Source organism: Rhinolophus ferrumequinum, chromosome 20 (genome assembly GCF_004115265.2).
Source record: "Rhinolophus ferrumequinum isolate MPI-CBG mRhiFer1 chromosome 20, mRhiFer1_v1.p, whole genome shotgun sequence".
Classification (NCBI taxonomy): Eukaryota; Metazoa; Chordata; class Mammalia; order Chiroptera; family Rhinolophidae; genus Rhinolophus; species Rhinolophus ferrumequinum.
This window is the reverse complement of record NC_046303.1, coordinates 42,251,733-42,273,736: the sequence shown is the minus strand read 5'-3', so window position 1 is coordinate 42,273,736 and position 22,004 is coordinate 42,251,733. Positions and strand designations below refer to the sequence as shown.

The 22,004-nt window shown below is 34.9% G+C and overlaps 1 protein-coding gene across 7 annotated transcripts in view; it reads right to left on the bottom strand.

Moving 5' to 3' along the window:
• CACNA2D1 (calcium voltage-gated channel auxiliary subunit alpha2delta 1) overlaps positions 1–22,004 on the bottom strand; it is a 457,063-nt gene that overhangs the window by 94,597 nt on the left and 340,462 nt on the right. For all 7 annotated transcript variants that reach the window (XM_033088705.1, XM_033088698.1, XM_033088699.1 and 4 more), the window contains exons 8-10: positions 17,023–17,092; positions 14,787–14,837; positions 11,896–11,995 (exon numbers count right to left, since the gene is read on the bottom strand). In XM_033088705.1, the coding sequence (XP_032944596.1) occupies positions 11,896–11,995; positions 14,787–14,837; positions 17,023–17,092 (221 nt within the window). The remainder of the gene's footprint in view (positions 1–11,895; positions 11,996–14,786; positions 14,838–17,022; positions 17,093–22,004) is intronic.

Here is a 22,004-nt window from a genome sequence, read left to right as displayed (position 1 = left end):
TTAGATCTGAGAGTTTTAACTCTGGTGGCTTTCTCTTTGCCAACACCACGATACAGAGCTGACCAATGTGTTCAATATTTTCATCGTATGTACAGCTGATTACTTGGAACATTTTCACTAGTTGAAAAAAAAAAGCAGTTGTGGTGATTGCTGGGTTTGTCTAAAGAACACAAAGAGAATGACATACACATCTAATTCATTTGCAGAGTAGAGATACTGCAACACTGATGATAATATGAATGAAGATAACTCTGGTCATTTAAAACACAAAGATATTTCATAACTGACTTAAGTTTGTTATACAATTCTGACATCTGTGTAGCACTTTCTTCCCCCTGCACTATTAGGATTGACAAAGAAATAGAGTCAATTAAATAAGAACCACTATGTACCTTGAAATGTTCTATATACAGTAGTATTTGAGCAAAACAAACAGTGTCTCTACATTCAAAGACACATCCGTTCTTGGCAAGGGGTACAGAAAATAAACAAAAACTAACATTTTATATATGAAACATCTGGTAGAAAGAAGTGCTATAAAGAAAACGGAAGGGAGGTAAAGTGAAAGACAATAATTGAAGTGATAGAATAACTAAAACTGGAATGCTATTTGAGGTATGGTCATCAAGGAGGGTCTCTATGGTAAGAAAGCATTTGAGCACAGACCTGAGCAAAGTAAGGGGATAAGCATGCAGCTGTCTAGACTGGGAAGGATCAAGACTCCATAAACAAAAGCAATTACTAACTACTCTGTGCATATGTGTAAGACATGCGTTTAACAATAAGTACAGATCTCTTTTTTTAGCAAGGTTATTAACATCACCAATGAGTTCTTTTAAACATGAAATATCACCTAGGATTAACAGAAAATTATCAACTGGAGATGAAGGACTTATATTCATTCTAACTCAGTTCCATTGAGATTATATATATGTATATAATATATATATACATATATATAATATATAATATATAATAATATATAAATATATATTTCAGGAAATATATATTTGAAATATATATATTCACAAAATTTAGAGAATGATAGGGTATAAATTAATTTAAAAAATAAATAAATAAAAGAGATATCTAGCAATAGAACATAAGGTTAAGCAGGAGAGATTTCATGAGGAGTGAAACAAATTTTGGAGGATCTTTTAAAGAGTACAATAAGCACGAATCATTTAACAAAACACTAGAAGGTGAATTAATTGTGGGAATGAGTAAATGCCAATATTTGTATCTGAAATTTATGAGACCGTAACATGTAAATTGTCATTTTATGACAGAGTCCTTTACAATGGAACATACAACAAATAGATTTTCATGCCTTTGTACATGTTTTCAAGCTCTAGTATAGACACTGAAATTTTCAAAATGCTTTTTCAGTCCCTTAGGAATTTTCTGAAATGGGATTTTGCTATTCATCCTACTAAGAAGTACCTCAGTATAGTATCGTTTTATATTTTAATTTCTTTTGAATTTAAACCTGCTAAGTAATTAGTAGCAAATATGATAGCTTAATTTAATTGAAATACTGTGAACAACTCCGAGTGCTAAGGATGTAATTCAGGTCAACCATAGTAACTCTCTTCCCTATACTCAAAATTAAATTAATAACTGTACTTCAAAAAAAATTACCCAATAAGTACTGATATATGTCTGTGCTCATTGGCACTGAGTCTTTTCCTAGCCCTCAAGCCCCAGCAAATAATTTAATAACTTGTATATTTTTAAAAACAATAGCTCAGTTCAAAATAAAAGTATTCGCTCTGCCTCACCTTAGTTATTACTTTGCTATTTCTAAAATTGCAAGTGTAACAAATTTTTAAGTATCCAAAACCATCTTTAATGCATCATGTAATTAATGGGAAAAGTATTTATTATCCTTGTCAACACCTTCTTCTAAACTTTCCTTATATTTGCAAAGCAACTGAGTTACCTCTGGCAATTGCTTTCTCTGTCTCTCTCTGTCTCTCTCTGTCTCTCTCTCTGTCTCTCTCTCTCTCTCTCTCTCTCTCTCTCTCTCTCTCTCTCTCTCTCTCTCTCTCTCTGTTTTAAACTAAATAACCTTCATTACTTGCCCTGATCGTATAATCCCTAAATTTGTCTTGTATTGCAGTCTTTTCTTTGCAGACTATAATTTCTGTTGTGTGTCTATTAAATTAAGGTAATTTTTAAAAAGCACCCTTTTTAACTTAAAAAAACAAACTAACAAGTATACAAGAGGAGAACTTTGTTTTTTTAATGAACTTAATTCTACTCCCTTTTAAAAAAACAACCTTCCTCTCCAAAAAGCAAATGCTACAAAATGAAAATATTCACAAACATCCACAGTACTAGTAATTCTATGAATTACGAAGATCTTAAAATCTAAGTCAATTATAAGTATGATTACTTATAACAAACCCCAGACAGAGGCCTGTTGGACTTTGCTAAATTACCTCCCAGGATACCCTGGTTTCCTGATTTCCTCATTGCTGTGGAATCCCTTGGTAGACTGGCTAAATGAAGCTTCTGGCTCCTTAGGTCTCGGGCTTGAGATATTCTGCATTTTTAACCAGCTGCCAGGTACTGCTCGTGCTGTTTGACCTTTACGGTTATAAAGGGTATAAACTATAATATTCTGGTCCGTTGACATAAATGAGATATGAATCAACATAAACTTTTCCTGAATATAAATGGATGACTATTTCATAAGACAGGAAATGAAATTACTCTCTTAGAATTAATTAGTCACAAACTGTATTGGCATGCCGGATATCTTTTATTTTACTTGAGCTATGGCAAAAAGAGGGCCTGTTTTGTAAGGATCTAAAAATAACTTTTAAATTTAAATTGTGCAACAACTTACAAATGTGCTCGTTATCACATGCAGAGAAGTTCCTAAACTAAGAAAACCATTAGGCATATTTTAAAAGGAAAACTGAAATTTACAGCTCATAGAGAAAGGAACAATCCAAATCATGTCTTTCTTGCATATACAGTGCAATTCCATATTTAAACAAACCCCCATTCTGACATTCGTTGGTGTTAAACTGTCAAGTCAAGAACTGGGAAGTGTCTGCGCTTTCATCCTACTTGCAAGCTAACAAGTTAGCCTCCTCCAGTTTCAGAGATGCTGGGAGAAACATGTAAGTCCTCTGGTAAGACACAAAAGGCAGTTTATGACTCATAGCAATAGCAGTAGCCAGAGTGACATTTCTGTTTGCATCCCAACCCCAGTTCCCACAGCGGGACAAGAGGAGGGTCAGTAGGTCACCTTCATGGGCAGTAGGTGTGCTTTAGGCAAGAAATGCCAAGAGGGGGAAACCCCTGATCTTATCAAGGGGCCACTGGCCACAGGCCCAATACTCCCCACCAGAGAGAGACATATCTTAGTTATTCTGCAATGTAAATCTCTTCTGGGGAAGGAGACATCTCCGTCTTCCCTATCCTAGAATGTACATAAATCTGAGCAAATTGGCTGTTAATGTTTAGACTGAAGAAATGTGACAGATTCATGAAGAACTGTCTCCCAACAGTTGGTAGAAAAGTGTTGGAAGATGATAATAACAACAACAATCACCCTAATAATGATTGCAATATTTAAACACTTTACATGTACAATTTCATTTGGTGCTCAACAACATTTTGGCAAGTTAAATATGATTGTGTCTATTTTCAAGAGGAAGAAACAGATTTATAAACCTTACTTAACTCGTGCAACATCATATAACTAGGAGTTTCAAAGTTTGTGCACTATCCCTATGCAGTTCAATGAGTAAATCTAGGAAGCAGGATTACTTAAGAGTGGGAAGTAGATCACTTCACCAGAGGTGAGCTTTACTAATGTTGTCACCATTCCATCATGATCACCCCTTCCCCAGGCTCCTACATGGCAGTGGTTCCTCTAAAATGGAATGAGGAACCATTTTAGAGACAATGAGGAACCAGGATTTAGAGGCAATCACTCCTAGAACTGTTGTCTACTGACTGTAGTCTAAGGCAAAGGGGACAGCTTACTTGGGGAAAAACAAAAAACAAACAAAAAAAAACTTCTCTCTTACAACTAATAACAAAGATATTATAAGGAATTATATTTTGATTATTTGTATCTGATGAGTAATCAACGACAGCATTTTATAATGACCATGGATTAGAAAAGCTTTCCAGAAGAAAATTGACTCAAAGATCCTTAATGTAATCATAACATATGCAGCTACTTCCTAAGTAAGGAGATAAGTGATTTTATTGAAACACATGACTACCTTCCTCAGTTATTAACTTTTCACATATTGTCCATAATCAGCACACATTTTCCTTTCATCATCCACTGATTTGCAACTTTACTCCAAAAAAAGTCAAACTCCCTCACTTTCATAAACAAAGTCCACTCATTGTGTCAACATTTGAAATTCTGTATGTAAATCAGAACATGCTGTGATTGAATTGCTGCTCTTATCATCTACTACTTACTCCTATCAAAGCATATAACTGGATTAGTGGGAAAACAGCTCCATTATGCTTGCATTTAAGCTCTCCCTAAGAGCAGGCTTCCTTTCCGCAACAGAAATGAGCTCTAGAGATAACACAAACACTAAGAAATGACGCAGTTTTCATTCTGACATCTTATATGTGATTTAAGCGTAAAAATGTCTTTTTTAAACAAAAGAAAGAAACTTAGAAATATAAATCTAAAACTCGAGAGGATGCGTGATTTTTCTGTCCGGTGGTTCTAGGCAACTTTGGAAAGGTGTTCATACAGATTTGTGTCATTACTCGTTGGATGACTGACATGATATCAGGTATGAGGATGAAGAGAAATGCATGGGGGCTTTGTGGAAAAACTACTGTCAAAGTTAAGTATAGAATCATTACCAGGTTTCCTAAGTGCCTTATTACTACGCCTCCTTGAAGTTACAAAAGCTCAAAGTTATGTTGTTTCTTTCCTAGACTTTCAGTTTAAGAGAAAAAATAGAAAAAAAAAATACATACACGCAAGTGTGCATACACACACATACACATGTGCACACACACCAAGACTATATATTTTGAAATTCCTTAGAATTCCCATATCATTATATTTTTAAGTTTGTATTTAATAAGTATGTTAAAGATAAAAATACAATTTTACTCTTCTCTTACCCAAATATTGCATAAGAATTAATCTTCTTTAAATGTATCAATTTCAGACCTTTTATACTCCTAAATAAAGCATGGTGGCTAATAAAACTGAAGAATTCCTTTTAAATTATGAAGTTAATGTAGGTGATATTAAGTACATTGCAAGTGTAAAAAGGTATATGTAAAGTTTATGGTTAAATCTAGTCTCAGAAACGAAGATGGCTGTGTTCAAATTCTGTCTTCTCCCTTAGGGAAGTTACTAGAAGTCTCTCGTTTCTTTATCTGTAAAATTAAGTACAGTGGTATTATCTGTCTCACACGATTGTTGTGAAGACTAGATGACTTACCATAAAAAAATACATGGAACAGTTCCTGCCACACGAGCAATTTAAAAAAAAAATAATTCTAATAATTCCCTATAACACTTATGATTAAATTAAAAATTAATACACAAATAAGGTAAACAATGAACACGTATCTATTTTGGATCATATTCACATTGATTTTCTGAAGGGCAAACCTATTGTCTGGAATAGTATGAGTACTTAAAATAATTTAATGACTTTTCAATAATGAAAATATACTAATGATTATTCTGAAGTAACAAAATTAAAAAATGTATAGTTAATTAAAAAATTCCAAATATAGTTGACAAAAATATTTATCACCTATGGTAAATAAAAAAAGTAAAAAACAAAACAAAACAAACAAACAAAAATCTAAAGTAAATGAAAGTAACTATCCTAAAGAAGTCAATATACTAGGAGCTGAGACCAGCAATAAATTCCTCCAGAACAGTAAGAAATCACTGACTTCGTCTTTCAAATATTTGTTTTACAGTTTACATGACTTATGCATCTTTCAATATCACTCTTCTTCTCTACTTTGGATATGTAACAGATATTTCCATAATTTTTAACTTGAGGTTTTGAGATACATAACTTTCAGATCAAATGCACTCCTAGTTCTTTCTACATGCAACATATTTTATTTGCCCATTTGCTTTTAGCTCACATATTCAAGCTACACCAAGTGAGGACACCCAAGTAAACATTTACAAAGAGCTATATCAATGCACCAATAAAGTTTGTATTAACCTGGTTCCCAGAAACCGCAAGGAAATATCCTGCAATCATTTTTCTTAAGAAGTTAGTTAACAATTTCCTTTAAAAAATACACATTTAACAACCATACTATTTTTAGGGACACAATGGTCTTTAAAACTTGTCAGTCATTAAGAATCCCAATGTCAATCCCATAAATTCTTTATTTTAATTAAGAAAAAAAATCATTAGTTGCTGGCTAATTCATTCAAAGCCATTTCTACTATTTAATGAGAAATTATTTTAAACCATATTTATTAATAGCATTGTTAAGATTCTAACTGAGGCAGGTACTGTTGGTGCTCCATCCATATTTCCATGCATGCCAGCCCAAATTTAACTGCATGGAATTTCTGGGACCTCTCTGCCTGTGCAGGTGATAGCCTGGAAACATCAGGGGATTATCCATTGGGAGCAATCGTTAACTTTAAATACTCCAGCTCATTTTCTCCTTGGAAAGGATTACTCTAATTCATGTAACCTACACTCATTCTCAGAATTGCTCAGAGAATTAAGCTCCACTCACTCAGAGTGGTAACTTGTTTAACAATCCATCATTTATTAGTTATCTTCTCATTTTTCATTTTACTTCGCATGTATCTCTAAGTCTAGAAGTACTTTCCAAATAAACCATTTGTACTTGAATCCTTTATTCAGGGACTATTTCAGGAAAAAACCCAATCTAAGTTGATACTAACAGGGGTCTTAGGAAGCAGAACCTCAGTATGGGATTCTAGAATTAAATCATATACCAGCCATGTGGTAACAAAGACTCCACTGGTATCTGGCTGTATGTCAGTAATAACGAGTTAAAAAAAAAAAAAAAAAAAAAAAAAAAACTGGTCTGAGGATGTAGCATCACAATTGTCAAGATTTCCAGCTATGGTGATCGGAACACAATATAGACAGGAGAGGAGACACTGAGAATTTCAGGACTATAGTAATCACAAGGGCTAGATGTTGGTTGGTTGTTGAATTCATTGAAGGAAATGACAACCTAAGGTTAACGAAGTATGAACTGAGAGCAAAGTGTGAAAACTAGAAGACTTCTACGGCAGCTAGTAAAGAGATTCTCATCTCCTGTTGTGAGAAAATCAGTCTGTTCTAGAAATAGACACAGAATTTGCTTTTGAGAGTCACATACTCGTGATAATAAAGGAGGCTGCATTTACAGCCTTGGCAAGTTTCTGCACTGATAGGCAAAGAATAGGATCCTAAGAGAAGAATGTAGACATCTTGGTGGATGCGACTGAGAACACTGAACTTCCAGATTCCCCTATACTCTCTGGATAGGCAGAGGTAACCTTTTCCTCTTAGAGGGTAGTAGGTCTCCATTCCTAGAGAACAGAAAGAATGACACTTGTTCTCCTTAAGATCTGATTCCATCTTCCCTCATGGCTCTAAGCAACAAATAGGTCAGGCGTCAACATGACCCAACTGGAAAAGTAGCCTCTGCTCCAAGAATACAAAAAGAGAATGGATATTCAACAAAAGAGATGCAAGATCTACCTAATATGGACCAGCAGATACTGGGAGAACATGCTGGGGGATGGATGTTGAAAGATCTTGAGGCAAAATATACTTGGTCATCAACCTGGTGTAGAGGAATAAGTAACCTGAGAAAAGAAAACACATGGACTATTGCACAATGACAAATGGTTGGTTGGTTCACCAATGCTTTTGAAGGAGCAAGATTGGAAGACCTTCCCCAAACAAAGAGTTCTGGAGAAGAAGTACGAGTTCAGACCTATAAGAGCAGGAATAAAATGTGCAATTCTCTTTGTCTCACATCAATGACCACTAGAGAGCATTCATCACAGAGGAGGAATTGAACAATTGGGTGGATAACATAACTTGTCCATTGGAGGTCATTCGGCCTTTGTATGTGGCAACTGCAATGCTAGCAAAATGGGATCATGAATTAAGCAGCCTGGTAGCAGACAGAAAGAGGATATATAAGGACCTAAAAGCACAGGGTCTTTCTCACCAAGTGTGATAATGCTACTGCCACTTGTGAAAGGCCAACCCATTGGAAACTGTCCAATGCTGACTCTTCAATATAGTATCACCTTTCAAAAAGACAACCAGTAACTGATGTCAAATAGATTATATTCAAGTTGACCCCTCTGGAGGTGAGGTTGAATAAATTTTCTTTTTCTTGTTATTGATACATATTCCAGTTATGAGTTCCCTTTTCCTGTGCACAGTGCCTCATTCCTTTGAGTTCATCATACTGCCTGATTTATCCTCATGGAGCATCTTCATGGAATCCTGAATAACATCCCCTCAAACCATGCAACCTATTTTATGGTAAAGGAGGTCCAATAATGAACAAATGATCATGGGATTCACTGGGTCTACCACATACTGCATCACTAGACATTGCCAGCCTGATAAATCATTAACACTATCTCTTGTATATGCAACTAAGGTTCCAGCTTGGCAATTACAGTCTTTGAGTTGGCATATTGTCCTTCAAGAGGCAATATGCACTTTGAACCTTTGTACTATGTCCATTGATGTGCTGGTACCAACTTGTGTCTGCTCATAAAAAACAATGGTCACATTTCCAGGAATTTTTAAAGCTAGTTGACCTCACATACGTAGCTTGAAATTGGCCGTGGTAGGAGGACTTATATTATGAAAATTAGTAAATGCTTAAAAGTTACAAATCAGGTTTTCTCTCCTCACACTGGCTCTGTCCTAAAAAGGAAGAATGCATGAGTGTGGGAACCAAGGGAAGGAAGTAGGAATAACTCTCAACATAACTCAAAGTGATCCACTGGGAAATGTGTATTTCCTGTCCCTGCAACTTTACTTTGCCAAAATAAATGTTCTGCTTTCCAAGAACGTGTGTGTGGGTGTGGGGTGAGGTGGTGCTCTTACCAGGGTCACAGAAAGAATTTCACTAAACCTAAATTTATAACTACTATCTGGATATTTTGGGCTTCTCATGCCAGCAGACCAACATGCGAGGGAAAAAAAAAGAAATCTATTGGCAGGGTTCCAGATAACAAGGAGATTATCATGAGGTTGCTGCTATATAATGTAGGAAGGGAGAACTATGCATAAAACTGAGGGCATTCATTCAAGCACATCCATGCTTGGTGATTACTGTGCATGTACAACTGCAGGGACCACTGTTTGAATGGACACAGAAATCATGGATGTATAGGCCTCTGGAATAAACGTTTGGGTCATCTCACCAAGCAAGCCATCAGCAAGAGTTGGCCGAGGGTGTAGGAAAATGAGAAAGGGCGTGAGAGAAGAGATGAATATAAATTATGGACTTGGTTCTAACTCTAGCATCTCACATTCCTCATGTACTATGTTTTTATTTTGTTTGTTTGTTTTGTAATTGTAACCAGTTGCCATCTTTAAAGATCAGTGACAAGATACAGTGGACGCTGGCCAGGTTTCTAACTAGTATCACCTGCAACTTTTTGATTCCATTCTTCCTCTGTGGCCAGCGTCTGTTTTGCTCACAGGTGGGGATGGCTGGTACTTCAAACCTCAGCTTCTTTGGCCTGTAGGCAGAATAACTCTGAAGTTTATATTCTATACAGTTTCTAGGATTTCTCAGTAGGATTAAGTTCCTTTAAATTAAATCAAGATCCTTTAACTGGCGTCCTTCCTTTCTTTCCCAGCCTCATTTTCTCACTGATTTAACTTAAATTGTTTCCTGGGATCATGTCCCAAATAAACTACTTACACATGAACCCATGACTAAGGATCAGGAAGAAGACAGATTAAGAAATTAACCATATTCATATCTGCTGGTTTTATATAAATCCCATTAGATATGCCAAATCTGTATGGAATGTAATATTTTTCACAATTTTCTCTTTTGTCATGCCAAAAATCATATTTTGCTAGCAACCATTCTAAAGCCTTTGTAACAATATGTTTATGTACAAATGAAACTAAATTACTGTCTTTTCTGATCATTTTGTTTGAGAGATAAAGCATTACATTTTATTGAATAAGTGGTGAGATAACACACAGGATCATATCATGAGACTGAAATGAATCAGAGATCTGATGTATGTCAAGTTTTACTAAATAATACCAAAGAATATGGACAAGCTAAGGATCGCTAAAGGTTCGGATGAAGCATAAAAAGATCTGGACATGGAGGGCGGTTCCCCAGGTGTTATGGGCTGAATTGTGTCCCCCTGAAATTCACAGATTGAAATCCCAACCCCAGAACCTAAGAATGTAACAGTATTCGAAGATAAGGTCTACAAATAGGTGATTAAGTTAAACTAAGGTGGTTAGGTGAGGGACATAATCCAATAAGACTGGTGTTCTGATAAGAAGAGGAAGAGACCCCAGGGGGGTACATGCACAGAGGGATGACCATGGGAAGAGGCAGCAAGAGGGCGGCCATCTGCAAGCCAAGGAAAGAAGCCCCAGGGGAAACTGACCCTGCCAGCACCTTGATCTTGACCTTCCAGTCTCCAGAACTGTAAGAAAATTAATTTCTATAGCAGCCTATGATGTTCTGTTATGGCAGCCCTAGAAAACTAATAGAACAAATCCTTCCTTACTGTGTTAGAGACAGCCCTCTAGTCAAGATGGAAAGAGGTCTCTAGAACAGGTTTGCAGGGTTCCTTGTAAAGTGGAAGTATTTAAATACTGAGATATCTCCAGCTTTTTACCCAGGGAGTTATATGACCTTCGAACATTTTTCAGGGAGTCTTACTTCATCAGTCCTGGGTTCTATTTACTATAGTTACCCTTATCCAGAGATATCGCCCTAAAAGCATTTTAGAAATAAATCCTCTTCTTCTTAGTAAATATTATTAACCTAGTTATCTGGAGGTCTGGTTGACAAGGGCTTATACCTGGTTCTCCTGCCTACTTTTTCCCCTGGGGGTGCCCTCCTAGTGAAGGGAGAAAATTGATGGCAGGCCACCTGCTTTAAATTCTTCTTCCTAAGTGGTTTCAGAGACGGGTGCATTCTCACATGTTCAATACAAAATGACTTCAGTAAAAATTCCTCTTCCCTCACCATCATCTCAATGAACATATCCACTTCAAATGTGAAATAAGATCCATGAGATTTTTGCCTAAATTCTATGAATTAAAATCAGACATGGCAAGATTCATTTTTGTCCTGTTTCATTTGTTTTAGAATTCAATGCTCTGTAGCTACTGGTAGGAAGGTCTAAGGTGGTTCTGAGCAAATAAAACTTTAAAAGAAGCACATTTGAATATCTACTGGTTCTTCTGTTAATTAAAAATAAAAACAATTTTAAAAACATACTGTACTATGGATATGTGTCATGTATGAAAATGAATATTATAATAAACAGCCAATTGCTACATAATCATACTGCCAAGTCGCTACTAATTGGGAGTAACAATGATATCAACGAGTATAGGGGTTCATGACACCTGTTTACACTTTTCTGAATGAAGGAGAACATATGTAATGTTTTTCCTTCATATTTATTACCTCAGTCTCTTCACTCATTAGTAAAGCCTTGGACATTCAAAGAAGACCTTGTCATGGAAATATAGGAGAATTAGTAACAAGATAAGAAGAGCTCGGTAAAATAGTCTTGAATAGATCAGAACTATGTCAGCCTATCTGTGATAAAACACTATGGAGTATTTAAAGTCATCAGGAGATAGAAATTACTGATTTAATTTACCAAAAATGCAGTCATTTTGTACTTACTGAAGCTACATTCACGAAATCGTCATCTGAGAGGGTTTCCAACATTTCAGAGACTGACGTTCGAATCAGTTTCAGTGTCAAGCCACTTACACTTCCACTCCTATTAAAAAAAAAAACGGGGGGGGGGTCCATGCATGTTAATGGTCATACATTTAATCAAAATCAGACACTCTATGGAAAGGCAACTTATGCATTGGCTCTAGATCATTTATATAATGTTCAAATTATTCTGTCTTTTAAAAATATCAGTACTAGAAAAAGTTATATATATATATATATATATATATATATATATTTTAAACTTTTATTTATTTAAGTGTGTTTTTCCAGGACCCATCTGCTCCAAGTCTAGTAGTTGTTTCAATCTCGTTGTGGATGGCACAGCTCACAGTGGCCTATGTGGGGATCGAACCGGCAACCTTGTTGTTAAGAGCGCCGTACTCTAAACAACTGAGCTAACCGGCCGCCCCGGAAAAAGTCATATTTTTAAGAGTCGCAATAAATTAAAGAAATCTCGTCTTTCTTTCCTACCAGCACCAGAATATTTCTACCAACAATGATAAAAATGACACATCAAGTGACAATTTTAATAAAATATGGATACTCATGTCATGTCCATTGATTCATGAAACATATACTGAATACCAGCTTGGTTAGCCACGTTATAAGTGAGGGCTTATAACCTCTTTAGGTTAACAGATAGTCATTGCCTTAAAAAACCCATTGTTTGACTTGATTAAATCAGTAATTATGAAGCAGCATACAATTATGATAATAAACAGATTTTTTCATGGACAAAATTCCTTATTTTGTATCCTGAAGTAGACTCTGGGGTTTAGTCTTCCTTTTTTTTTTTGTCTCTACATATTCTATGATCCTCAGTGACCTAATTGATTTGTGGGGTTCATTGTCTAGACAACTCGATATCTATACTTCCTGACTTTTTCCCAGTTTCACACTTCACTGTTTGTTAAACTACAGACTAAATGTCCAAAATGACAAATTACTTCCAAACATATTTTTTATTTCCCATTTATGTTCTTGGTAGCAACCAGGCTAGATGCCAGTCATCCAATTTCCTCCTCCCTCCTAACCTTTCTACCTCTTCAGACAATCTCCCTATTCATTCTACTTTACAGTGTTCCCAAGATGGTGGCCTCCTCTCCATCCTCTCTCCATTCCAGCTCAGGTCTTTGCTACCTGAAGATCTAGAGCTATGGTAACAGCCACCACATCCTGCTCTTAGTCACCTCTCCTTCCCATGCAAACAGGTGAAAATTCTGGAAACATACCTTGATCCAATACTGTTAGCAGTGAAGTCACCTACTAAATAGCCAATGATCTCAAGAGCCCTGCATTCAAAAGCTTTCAGATTCTTCTCTCTCTCCTTCCTTCACTTTCTCAATATCGTTTCCCCAGATGTTCTCGCCTATGCCACTTTGCTTCTGTTGATTCTTACACCGGAAATTCCACTCTGTTTTCTCTCTCCTCCCAGGCCTGCTCTGTTAAATCTTTGCTATAATAATTCAATTCTAAGTTTATTTTCTTCGTGAAGTCTTTCCTGACACTTTAAATCAAAGTGCTAGCTTCTTCTATGTGCTGTGTCATATCTTATGTCTATTATCCTTTACAATTATTTCAGTTATTTGTGAATATGGTTTAGTTTCACTAATACATTTGAATTATCTCTGAGGTCAGGGATCACATCTTAATGATCTTTGAATCTATATCATTACATTGTATATGTGATGATGAGACCCTCAATACATTTATGTTGAAATAATTTTTAAAAACATTAACTTCATATACATTTTCAATTTTGGTATATGCACGTGAGTTCCAAAGATTTTAATATGAGAAATTATTTCTGGAAATTATCCTATAGGATTACATTACTGTTTAGATTTACACTTAAGAAGAATATCAAGGATTACTGTATGATATAAACTCCACAATAATTTAATTAAAAACAGATGTAGCTTAAATGTATTTTAACACACGAAATGAGAATTAATGTTTAAGTTATATTGGTCAAATTCATTCATCTTCCCTTTCTCAGGCTATGTTATAAGGTTTTGAACTTGTTTACTTCAGGTCAAAATGAGAAAATGTTCAAATGTTGATATTAGCCTGTGATATGGATTTAGTTGCCTACGAAACATTGGATTCTGTTTCTTTGAGTGTGGCATAGAATATATGATATACTTTTTTCTCTCAGGAAAAATAATCTAAGCATTTTATACTTGATGTTTTCAATTCCTTGGTATTACTCTTAAAAACTAAATGCTCTATGCTCTACAATTACATCTTCCACTTTATTAAAAGATCACACACACACACACACACCTTTTAATATGAAGCAATGTAAAGCATAAAATGATTAATATAAAAACTCCTGGAATTCTTTCTTGTAAAAGTCCCAGTATTGAAATTTAAGACACTTAATATTTATCCACTTTATGGTCAAACTCTTAAATGTTATTTCAATCATGAATCACTAAGTGCTAACTAAATGATTCAATTTTCTTTCTTTCTTTTTTGTTTTTTTGGTTGCAGGAACTGCTTAGTTTTAGCAACCATGTACTTTAATATTGTTTTAAATATAAAGATAAACATTGAAAGCAAATAAATAATTTTTCAAGAAATTCAGACTTTAGAACCATGCCATAATTTTTAATTCCAATACAGATTCTGCTCATTTTCACTAAGATACTTTTTGTTTGTTTTGTTACTGTCTTAATATGGCCTCTTTGCATACAGAAGTCATCATAATTATTCATCTTTTTTTCCCAACCTATCAATCATTTCTCAGTCCCCACACATTACTGTTATCTATGAATCCTCCCTCTATTCTTCATATATAAATAAATACATAATATTTAACTACTCACACATCAACCAGAATAAGCATGTCTTTAGGAGATGCAGCTCCCTGGATGTACCTGAAACAAATACCAAATAAATATTTCCCTCTTTATAAATATCAAACATTGATATTTCTTAACCTGATAGTTACTGATCTCTGAGAGAAGGTGTTTTCCAAGCAAACCTACTTCCATTCTATCTCAGTCAACAATGCTTTCATTCATATTATGCGATATCAATTGTAAAAAGCTGTATTTAAGACAATGGTCAAGATGTCAGAGGCATAATATTTAAATTATGGTTCTCAGCTATTTATAACAAATGATAAAGAGGTGTGCTTTAATACTAACAGCAAAAGAAATTATCTTCTGGAAGGACATTTTCCTGAAAGAAAGAAAAATATCCTAAACTTCAATTCGTTGACCACAGGTTTTAAAACTCATTCTAAGGAATAGTAATAACAAATAATAATGAGATTACGTCATATTTCTGAATGCAAAAAACAAACACAAAAACATGTAATTGGTCTACGAACATGAAAAAGCAACATCAATACAAGATAAATATAAAGAAACAATAAAATAATTAAAAAAAACAATATATGATGTTATTACCAAGAGTTTTAGGTGGTCCTTTTCAAACATTAAATTTCTAAGAATCAGCTGGAGAGTCAGTTTAAATGCTGATTCCCCAATTCAACCCAGTCCTACATATTTAGCATCTTTGCATTTTAAAGAGACTCTAGGAGAGTTTGATTCATATAATTCAGGAACTGTAGAGAGAAAACTTAATTGGAGGTGAATGATATCAAAGCTCGTGTTGTCTGAACACAGAGTGATGGGGTACAGGGGCCTACTTGTCCAACAGGAAGGGCTGTCCCTGAACTCAACTTTCTACTCATCTCTGAGGTCTCTTTGCCCATTACTCTAAATCTAAATTTCAGAAGCCTGCCAGATAACTTGTCCATTAGTTTTCAGACAACATCCAGCACAGTTAATACCTATCTACTCAGGACTATGTTTTCATGACACAATCTATAACTTGCACCCAACTTTGTTTCTCTGTAGTAAAGGGGAAGGGTTGATGGAATATTCCAATGGAAGGTAAATCTAGTTTATGTCTAGCACCTTAAGAAATGATCCTGGCATGCTTCGCAAAGGGAAGATGGGAGGACAGGGTATGGTCTGTCTCTTTTGCTTGGCATCTAGCTTCTAAGTTCACCCCAGAACAACCGGGCCCTGAACCCAAACCATATGATGCCATATCTTTCCTTCACAGCTACCTCACTTAGAGAAATATTAACAAGAATAATACATGGATTAATAGTACCTTGCGTTATTATACATGGTTGGTGTTCATGTAAATGGCTGCTGGGACATTTAACTGGGTATTTTAAAATCCTTAAATACATTTATTTGAACGAACTACTATGCGTCTTAGAACTTGTCTGAACCCTAGCAAAACGTTAGCAATAATCTAAATGTACAATAATAGGGGATTTCTTAAATAAGTTACCACATAGTCATTCTTTTAACATGATGTTAAGTGTGTCTCTTATGAATAGGTACTCGAAGATATTGACATGAAAAAAGTAGGTTACAAAGCAATATACTGCACATAATGTGAACTCATTTTAAAAAAGATACATTTATATATTGAATCTACTTTTTAAAAACTCAAATAAAATACATGAGTTTAACAGTGGAATTATGAGTTATTGGTATTTTTTTTGAGTTTATGCTATGAAAATGAGTTGCTTTAGAAGTGAGGAACAAATAATATTTCTTTTAGGAAAAATAAACCTAAGCTATATGACTATAACTAGGGCCAGCTTACACCTTGGGGCCAATTCTCATTAGTTCAGTGCCAGAGGCAAACTACTCCCTATTCTGACAAGAAGTTGTATTAGAGCTCTACTCAAAGCAAACTGAGGGGCGTGGGGGTGGCGGGTGATGGGAGGTGTCTTTCAATAGAAATCCCCACCAGCTAAAAGTGTTTTGGAGATGAAATCGAATATAAAACTTAAAGCAGTCCATTTGAAATGAATTTGCTAAATAATTTCAACAATATTATTGTTCCCACTTGAATTCATCATCTTCATTGACCTTTAACTGTATATATTTATTAAAATGTTTTTAAAATACCGGAGCTCTTTAGTTAGAAAATATTCATCCTGATAATGGAACAATTCCCTCCAGTTTTTTAACAAATCATGTAACCTTTTATCTCTTTCATCTTTCCATGACTACCTAAAATTCTTACCATGGTCTTCTGCGTACATCGTAAAGATCAATCTTGTTTGGAGTTCTGCTGTTATCAACCCATGGAGAAGCTTTAGAAAAAAGACACAGAGAGAAATTAAATAAAAAATTAGAGAAGTTACATCAAAATATTATATGATCTATAAAAATATTTAAAATAAATCAAAAACACCATTGACACATTCCACTTACCCACAACAATGTTAAAATGAGAGTTACTATTTTCATGCCCTAACCCTTTTCTTTTTTTAAATGGAAGACAATATAGCAGTACAAAAGAAAGTCAACGTAAGTCAATTTCATTTTTTATATTATTTCAGAAATAACTTGTAGACACAGGGATTTTGTATGACTTATATATTTTACCAGGTGTCCAGAGCTTATACATTTTCGTTGTTCTCTACTAACAACAACAAAAAAATTACCTTAAAAGAAAATGGATTTGCCACTCATGGAAGTTATGCTTTCAATTATAAAATTCATATATTTTCATTCAATGAAATATTATTTTGGTCAATAAAAAGGTTGTTGTTTTTCTTGGAGATATTATACCATAGCATAATTTTAACCTTATTATTCACATATTTGATAATGGCCAGTCCATTTGAAATGATAATTAAAAGGTTAAAGTATTATCAAAATAACTCCACACAAAAAAAACCCTGTTTCTGTTAAATATATTTGAATGATCTGAAGTAATTCAAGAAACTTTTGTTAGTTTCAGAGCCTTCACCATTTTTCAGCAATCAGAAAAAAATGTCTTTGTCTAACGGCATTAATCATTAAATGCAATTAATGTATGCTTATTCTAATTGAACCTATACTTACTTTAATTAAAATGCTTTACAGAGTTTCACACACACACATACACCTACCTTAGATCCAATGGAGAACAATAAATGCTGTTGAATTGGATGATAATTTTAAGCCAAACAAGTCCTCTTCTTAAACATGTTTAGACATATGACTCTTGGGAAAATTTCTAATAATAATTAATATGACTTATACTCTCCAATCTATTTTGCCCTTTTCTTTTTTGAGAAACTATGGAAATTATGGAGAACTTCACTGAGAATCAGGTTTATTAACCAACTAAGATAATTTGGCCAATTAGAATATGTCAAAAATTATGTACTACTGAGGCTCTTCTTGACTGTAAAATTTCTTTCTTGTTAGTGACTATTACAAAATGATTTATTCATTTTAAATGGCTAATTGTGTTTATGTGAAACAATTAAGTTTAAATATAAATCTCCCACAACAACTAGTTGCTGACAGTTGCAACAACCAGTCAATGCAACAAAAATGGTAAATTTACTTTAATCTTCCAATTTGCATTTGCAGAAACTTACAGCCAGTGAAACAAGTATTTTTTTTCTTTTTTTCTTTTTGTGCTAGCACTGGAATTAGGCAAAAAGCATGCTGGTTGACATAGCAGGAGACTTGTAACTATTACTGAATAATAGCTGACTTCCCAAGTTAGGGTCTTAGTAATAACTAAAATTTTAAGCAAATTATATCCTACTCTCAGTACAATGTTGTGCTGGTTATATATTTATTGACTCTCAGTAACAAATCTACCATTTTATCTTGCTGTGAAATGAAAATTGATCTGGGTCCTTTAACAATGTTTCTTTTATCAACAAGCACAATTTTAAGCTTTGTCAACAAATCATGAAAGAAAGGCACTGACTGAAAAAAGGGTTTTTGCTTCCTGTTTCTGGTTTGTTTGCTCAATAACTCTTTCTGTTTTCCATGTTCAAAATATCATGTTTTGTCTCTCCTGATTGGACTCAAACTGATACAAATGTGTGCCTGAGATGAGAGAAGTGAGATTAGTCAATACATTAGTGGCTACCATGATTTGAAAGTGGTCAGATAATGAATTTAATAAATTATTTAATAAAACGAGAATGGTGAAAGTCACATTTAAATTAGATTTTTGAATTTCTTGCAGATCGAATTCATCTAGGATTTTTGTTTGCACTATAATTGCTAACTGGAATTGACTGTGATAAGTATTACTATGCCCCATAAAATTTGTATCTTTCTTTAAAGATGGAAAAAAGAGTAATAATTTACAGTTTAAGCCAGACCATTAAATTTTAATTTAATTTGTAATCTTAAATGGTTTATATTTAAAAAAAATATTAATAATCTCTTAGAAGTCTTCTGAAATAGCTACTATTAGGAAATATCCCTTGATTGTACTTAAGATATATTATTGTAAAATTAAACAACGTACTTTCTTTTTTGATATAACTAATTAATTTATTGTAAACATCCCATGGTGGCATTTAAATGGCACATTATTTATATAGGCTCAGAATTGTGAAAGGTCAAATAGTAAAAAGGAAAATAACCATACACAGCAATTCCCTGAAATGATCAGTTTCATAATGATGCAGAATGAAAACTATATGTTTTGAGAAGAAATTGGGGCTTCTAAAATCCCTGAACAAAGTGAAACGTTGCTTAGTTTAGTTTAGATGTTCCTTTTGCTCTCCAATAAGATTTTGGGATGATAGGAGAAAGGAGTAACATGACAGCCGACACTGTGGGCATCTCATTTCCGAATGCCAATGTTAAGGGTGATACAATCGTTTCCCCAATCAAAACCGAGTTGTGGGTCTATCTATCACTGACTCTACTGAGTTACAATTCTACTTCACGTGACATTCACTGTCATTCTCTGTCAGTTATTGAACCACTGATTTAAAAAGGTATTTACCCGTATATTAAGTCAGAATATTGAACTATGTGTTAGAGAAATATTCTTGAGAAAGTATGCAGATTATAAAGCCATGTAACATGGTTTAAAAATAACAGGAGAAGGTCAGTTTTTCATTTCAGCTTCTAGGAAACAATACAGCACATAATAAATGATGTACTGAGGGCTGATTCTCTTGGTAGAAACATCATTTCAAAAGACAGCTAATTTCATTTCCAACGAACAAGTTCGAATGCATTTTTCTTATTCTAAAGATTTTACATTTTTATTCACATGAAAAGAAAATGAAAGTGAATTTCACGTAGTTAAAAACCGCCTTTAACAGATAACCCTGGTCCTAGTGCCTGGATCTAAGTGGTGTCACATAGATCATTATTGTAGGTTTTCCCAGTCATCTCCTATGGAGTGTTAGTCATCAGTCTGAATTACAAGCCAAGATAATGAATGTGGGTATTTTTAACGAATAAATTCAATAAATGTGCATTACATAGCTCACAAAATTTTCAAGAATCGGCATGATGTTGCCCAATTACTACTATCCTAGGATGAATTCTTCCCAGTCCCTAATTCACATCCTGGCTCCTACATCAAGGTCCAGGATGAATCTCATTAAGAGCGTGGGGGCCGCAGCATCTAGGAAAGCAAATAACCAGCTTCTTCAGATTTTGACTTAGGAGACAATCTCTCCTTCCCCAGTAAAATGTGTAATCTGGGAAATCCCCTAAATATAGAAAGACAGTTCTGTATTAGTTATGGTAACGCAAAGTAAATAGAACAATATCCAATTTTCTGTTTTTTAGGATAGCAAAGTTATTTTCTCACTCATATAAGAGCCTGAGGGAGACATTAGCCACAGAGGCGAAGATTCTGTTCCGAGCAGGAATTCAGAGACCTATAGCTGGTGGGGCTTTTGCCTTTTTCAACACTTGGTTTCCAAGGTCACCCAGGGCACTAATATGCAGCGGCTAGAGGGCAGGAGGCAGGGTGGAGAAAGCACACCAAGTCATAATAATTGCAGGCTTGAGGTGACACATATTACTTTCACTCATACCCTACTGGTGCAATGTAGATGCAAAGGAGGCCTGCGGAAGTCCCCGGCTAGGCAGCCATTATAAAAGCAAAACCTCACAATGGGTTGGGAGGACAGAACTCTGGTGGGCAACGAGCAGCCTCTGCTGCAGGTACAGATGAACAACTAGAAAATGAGTCATGTCCATGCCTGTAGAACATCAATTTTTCTGTTTTCAGCAGTGTCTTCAAGTAAGCCACCTTTACAATGAGAGAGAGAAGAATAGGCTAAATTCAGAACCTGGTAAAAATATAAAAATGTTGGACTTAAGAATGATTTCTAGATTCAATCTCAGGACTAGATTGCTTGTACAAGAAATGCACTGGAGAAAAATAATGAGAAGCCGACAGTTGTTCATGATGTTTTCATTATCAAAGAAACAACAGGCCTAGTCTGCAGAAATCTTGTAATTGTTTAGAAACCCTAAAGCATTTTGGGGCCATACATCTGTACCCAACACAGCATATTATGAAAGCTATTTAGCCCAAGTACACACTCCAGATGTGCCAGAAAGGGTTACAGGCAAGAGAGGTACCACCATAGAACACTACCAGGAGCAGTAAGATGGACTAAACAAGAGACGTGCTTTGTGCAAAGACGAGGTCTTTGTATTTCTTGCCTGATGGACTGTGATAAATACCATGGACCAGCGATTGCTCTGTAATTCCCACTCTCTTTTATTAATCGGCAGTTTTCTTTGGGATCATTCTGAAGACACCACCTTGCATAGTAGTTATTTGGGCAATGCTGGGAATAGTACAGAGAAAGTAACCAGTATAGTCTGCTGTGTTGTAAGCTATACTAGGAGAAGCCATATCCACATGCACAGAATTGCATGTGACCCAGAGGCCCTGGACTGAGCTGGGTGCACTAACTTATTGGGACTTTGAGTTATCACCTATGAGAAAGAAGTGAATGTGTTCTCTGTGGGAAGAAGTGTGTGTGGAAATAATAATAACTGTATGGTGGCAGACTTTGATAGGCCTTCAAATACACGTTTTCTTCTTCCTTCAAGTAATAGTAACCCTCAAGTTTTAATTGACTGCCTAATAGAGACTATAGTTGTCAGTCTCTCTTGTCATGGTGAGGTCATATGATGAAATTCTAGCCATTTGAGCAGAAGTGATATATGTACAACTTTTGGGTCATGCTGTTTGCCTTCTACTAATATTTCCCCTTTTCT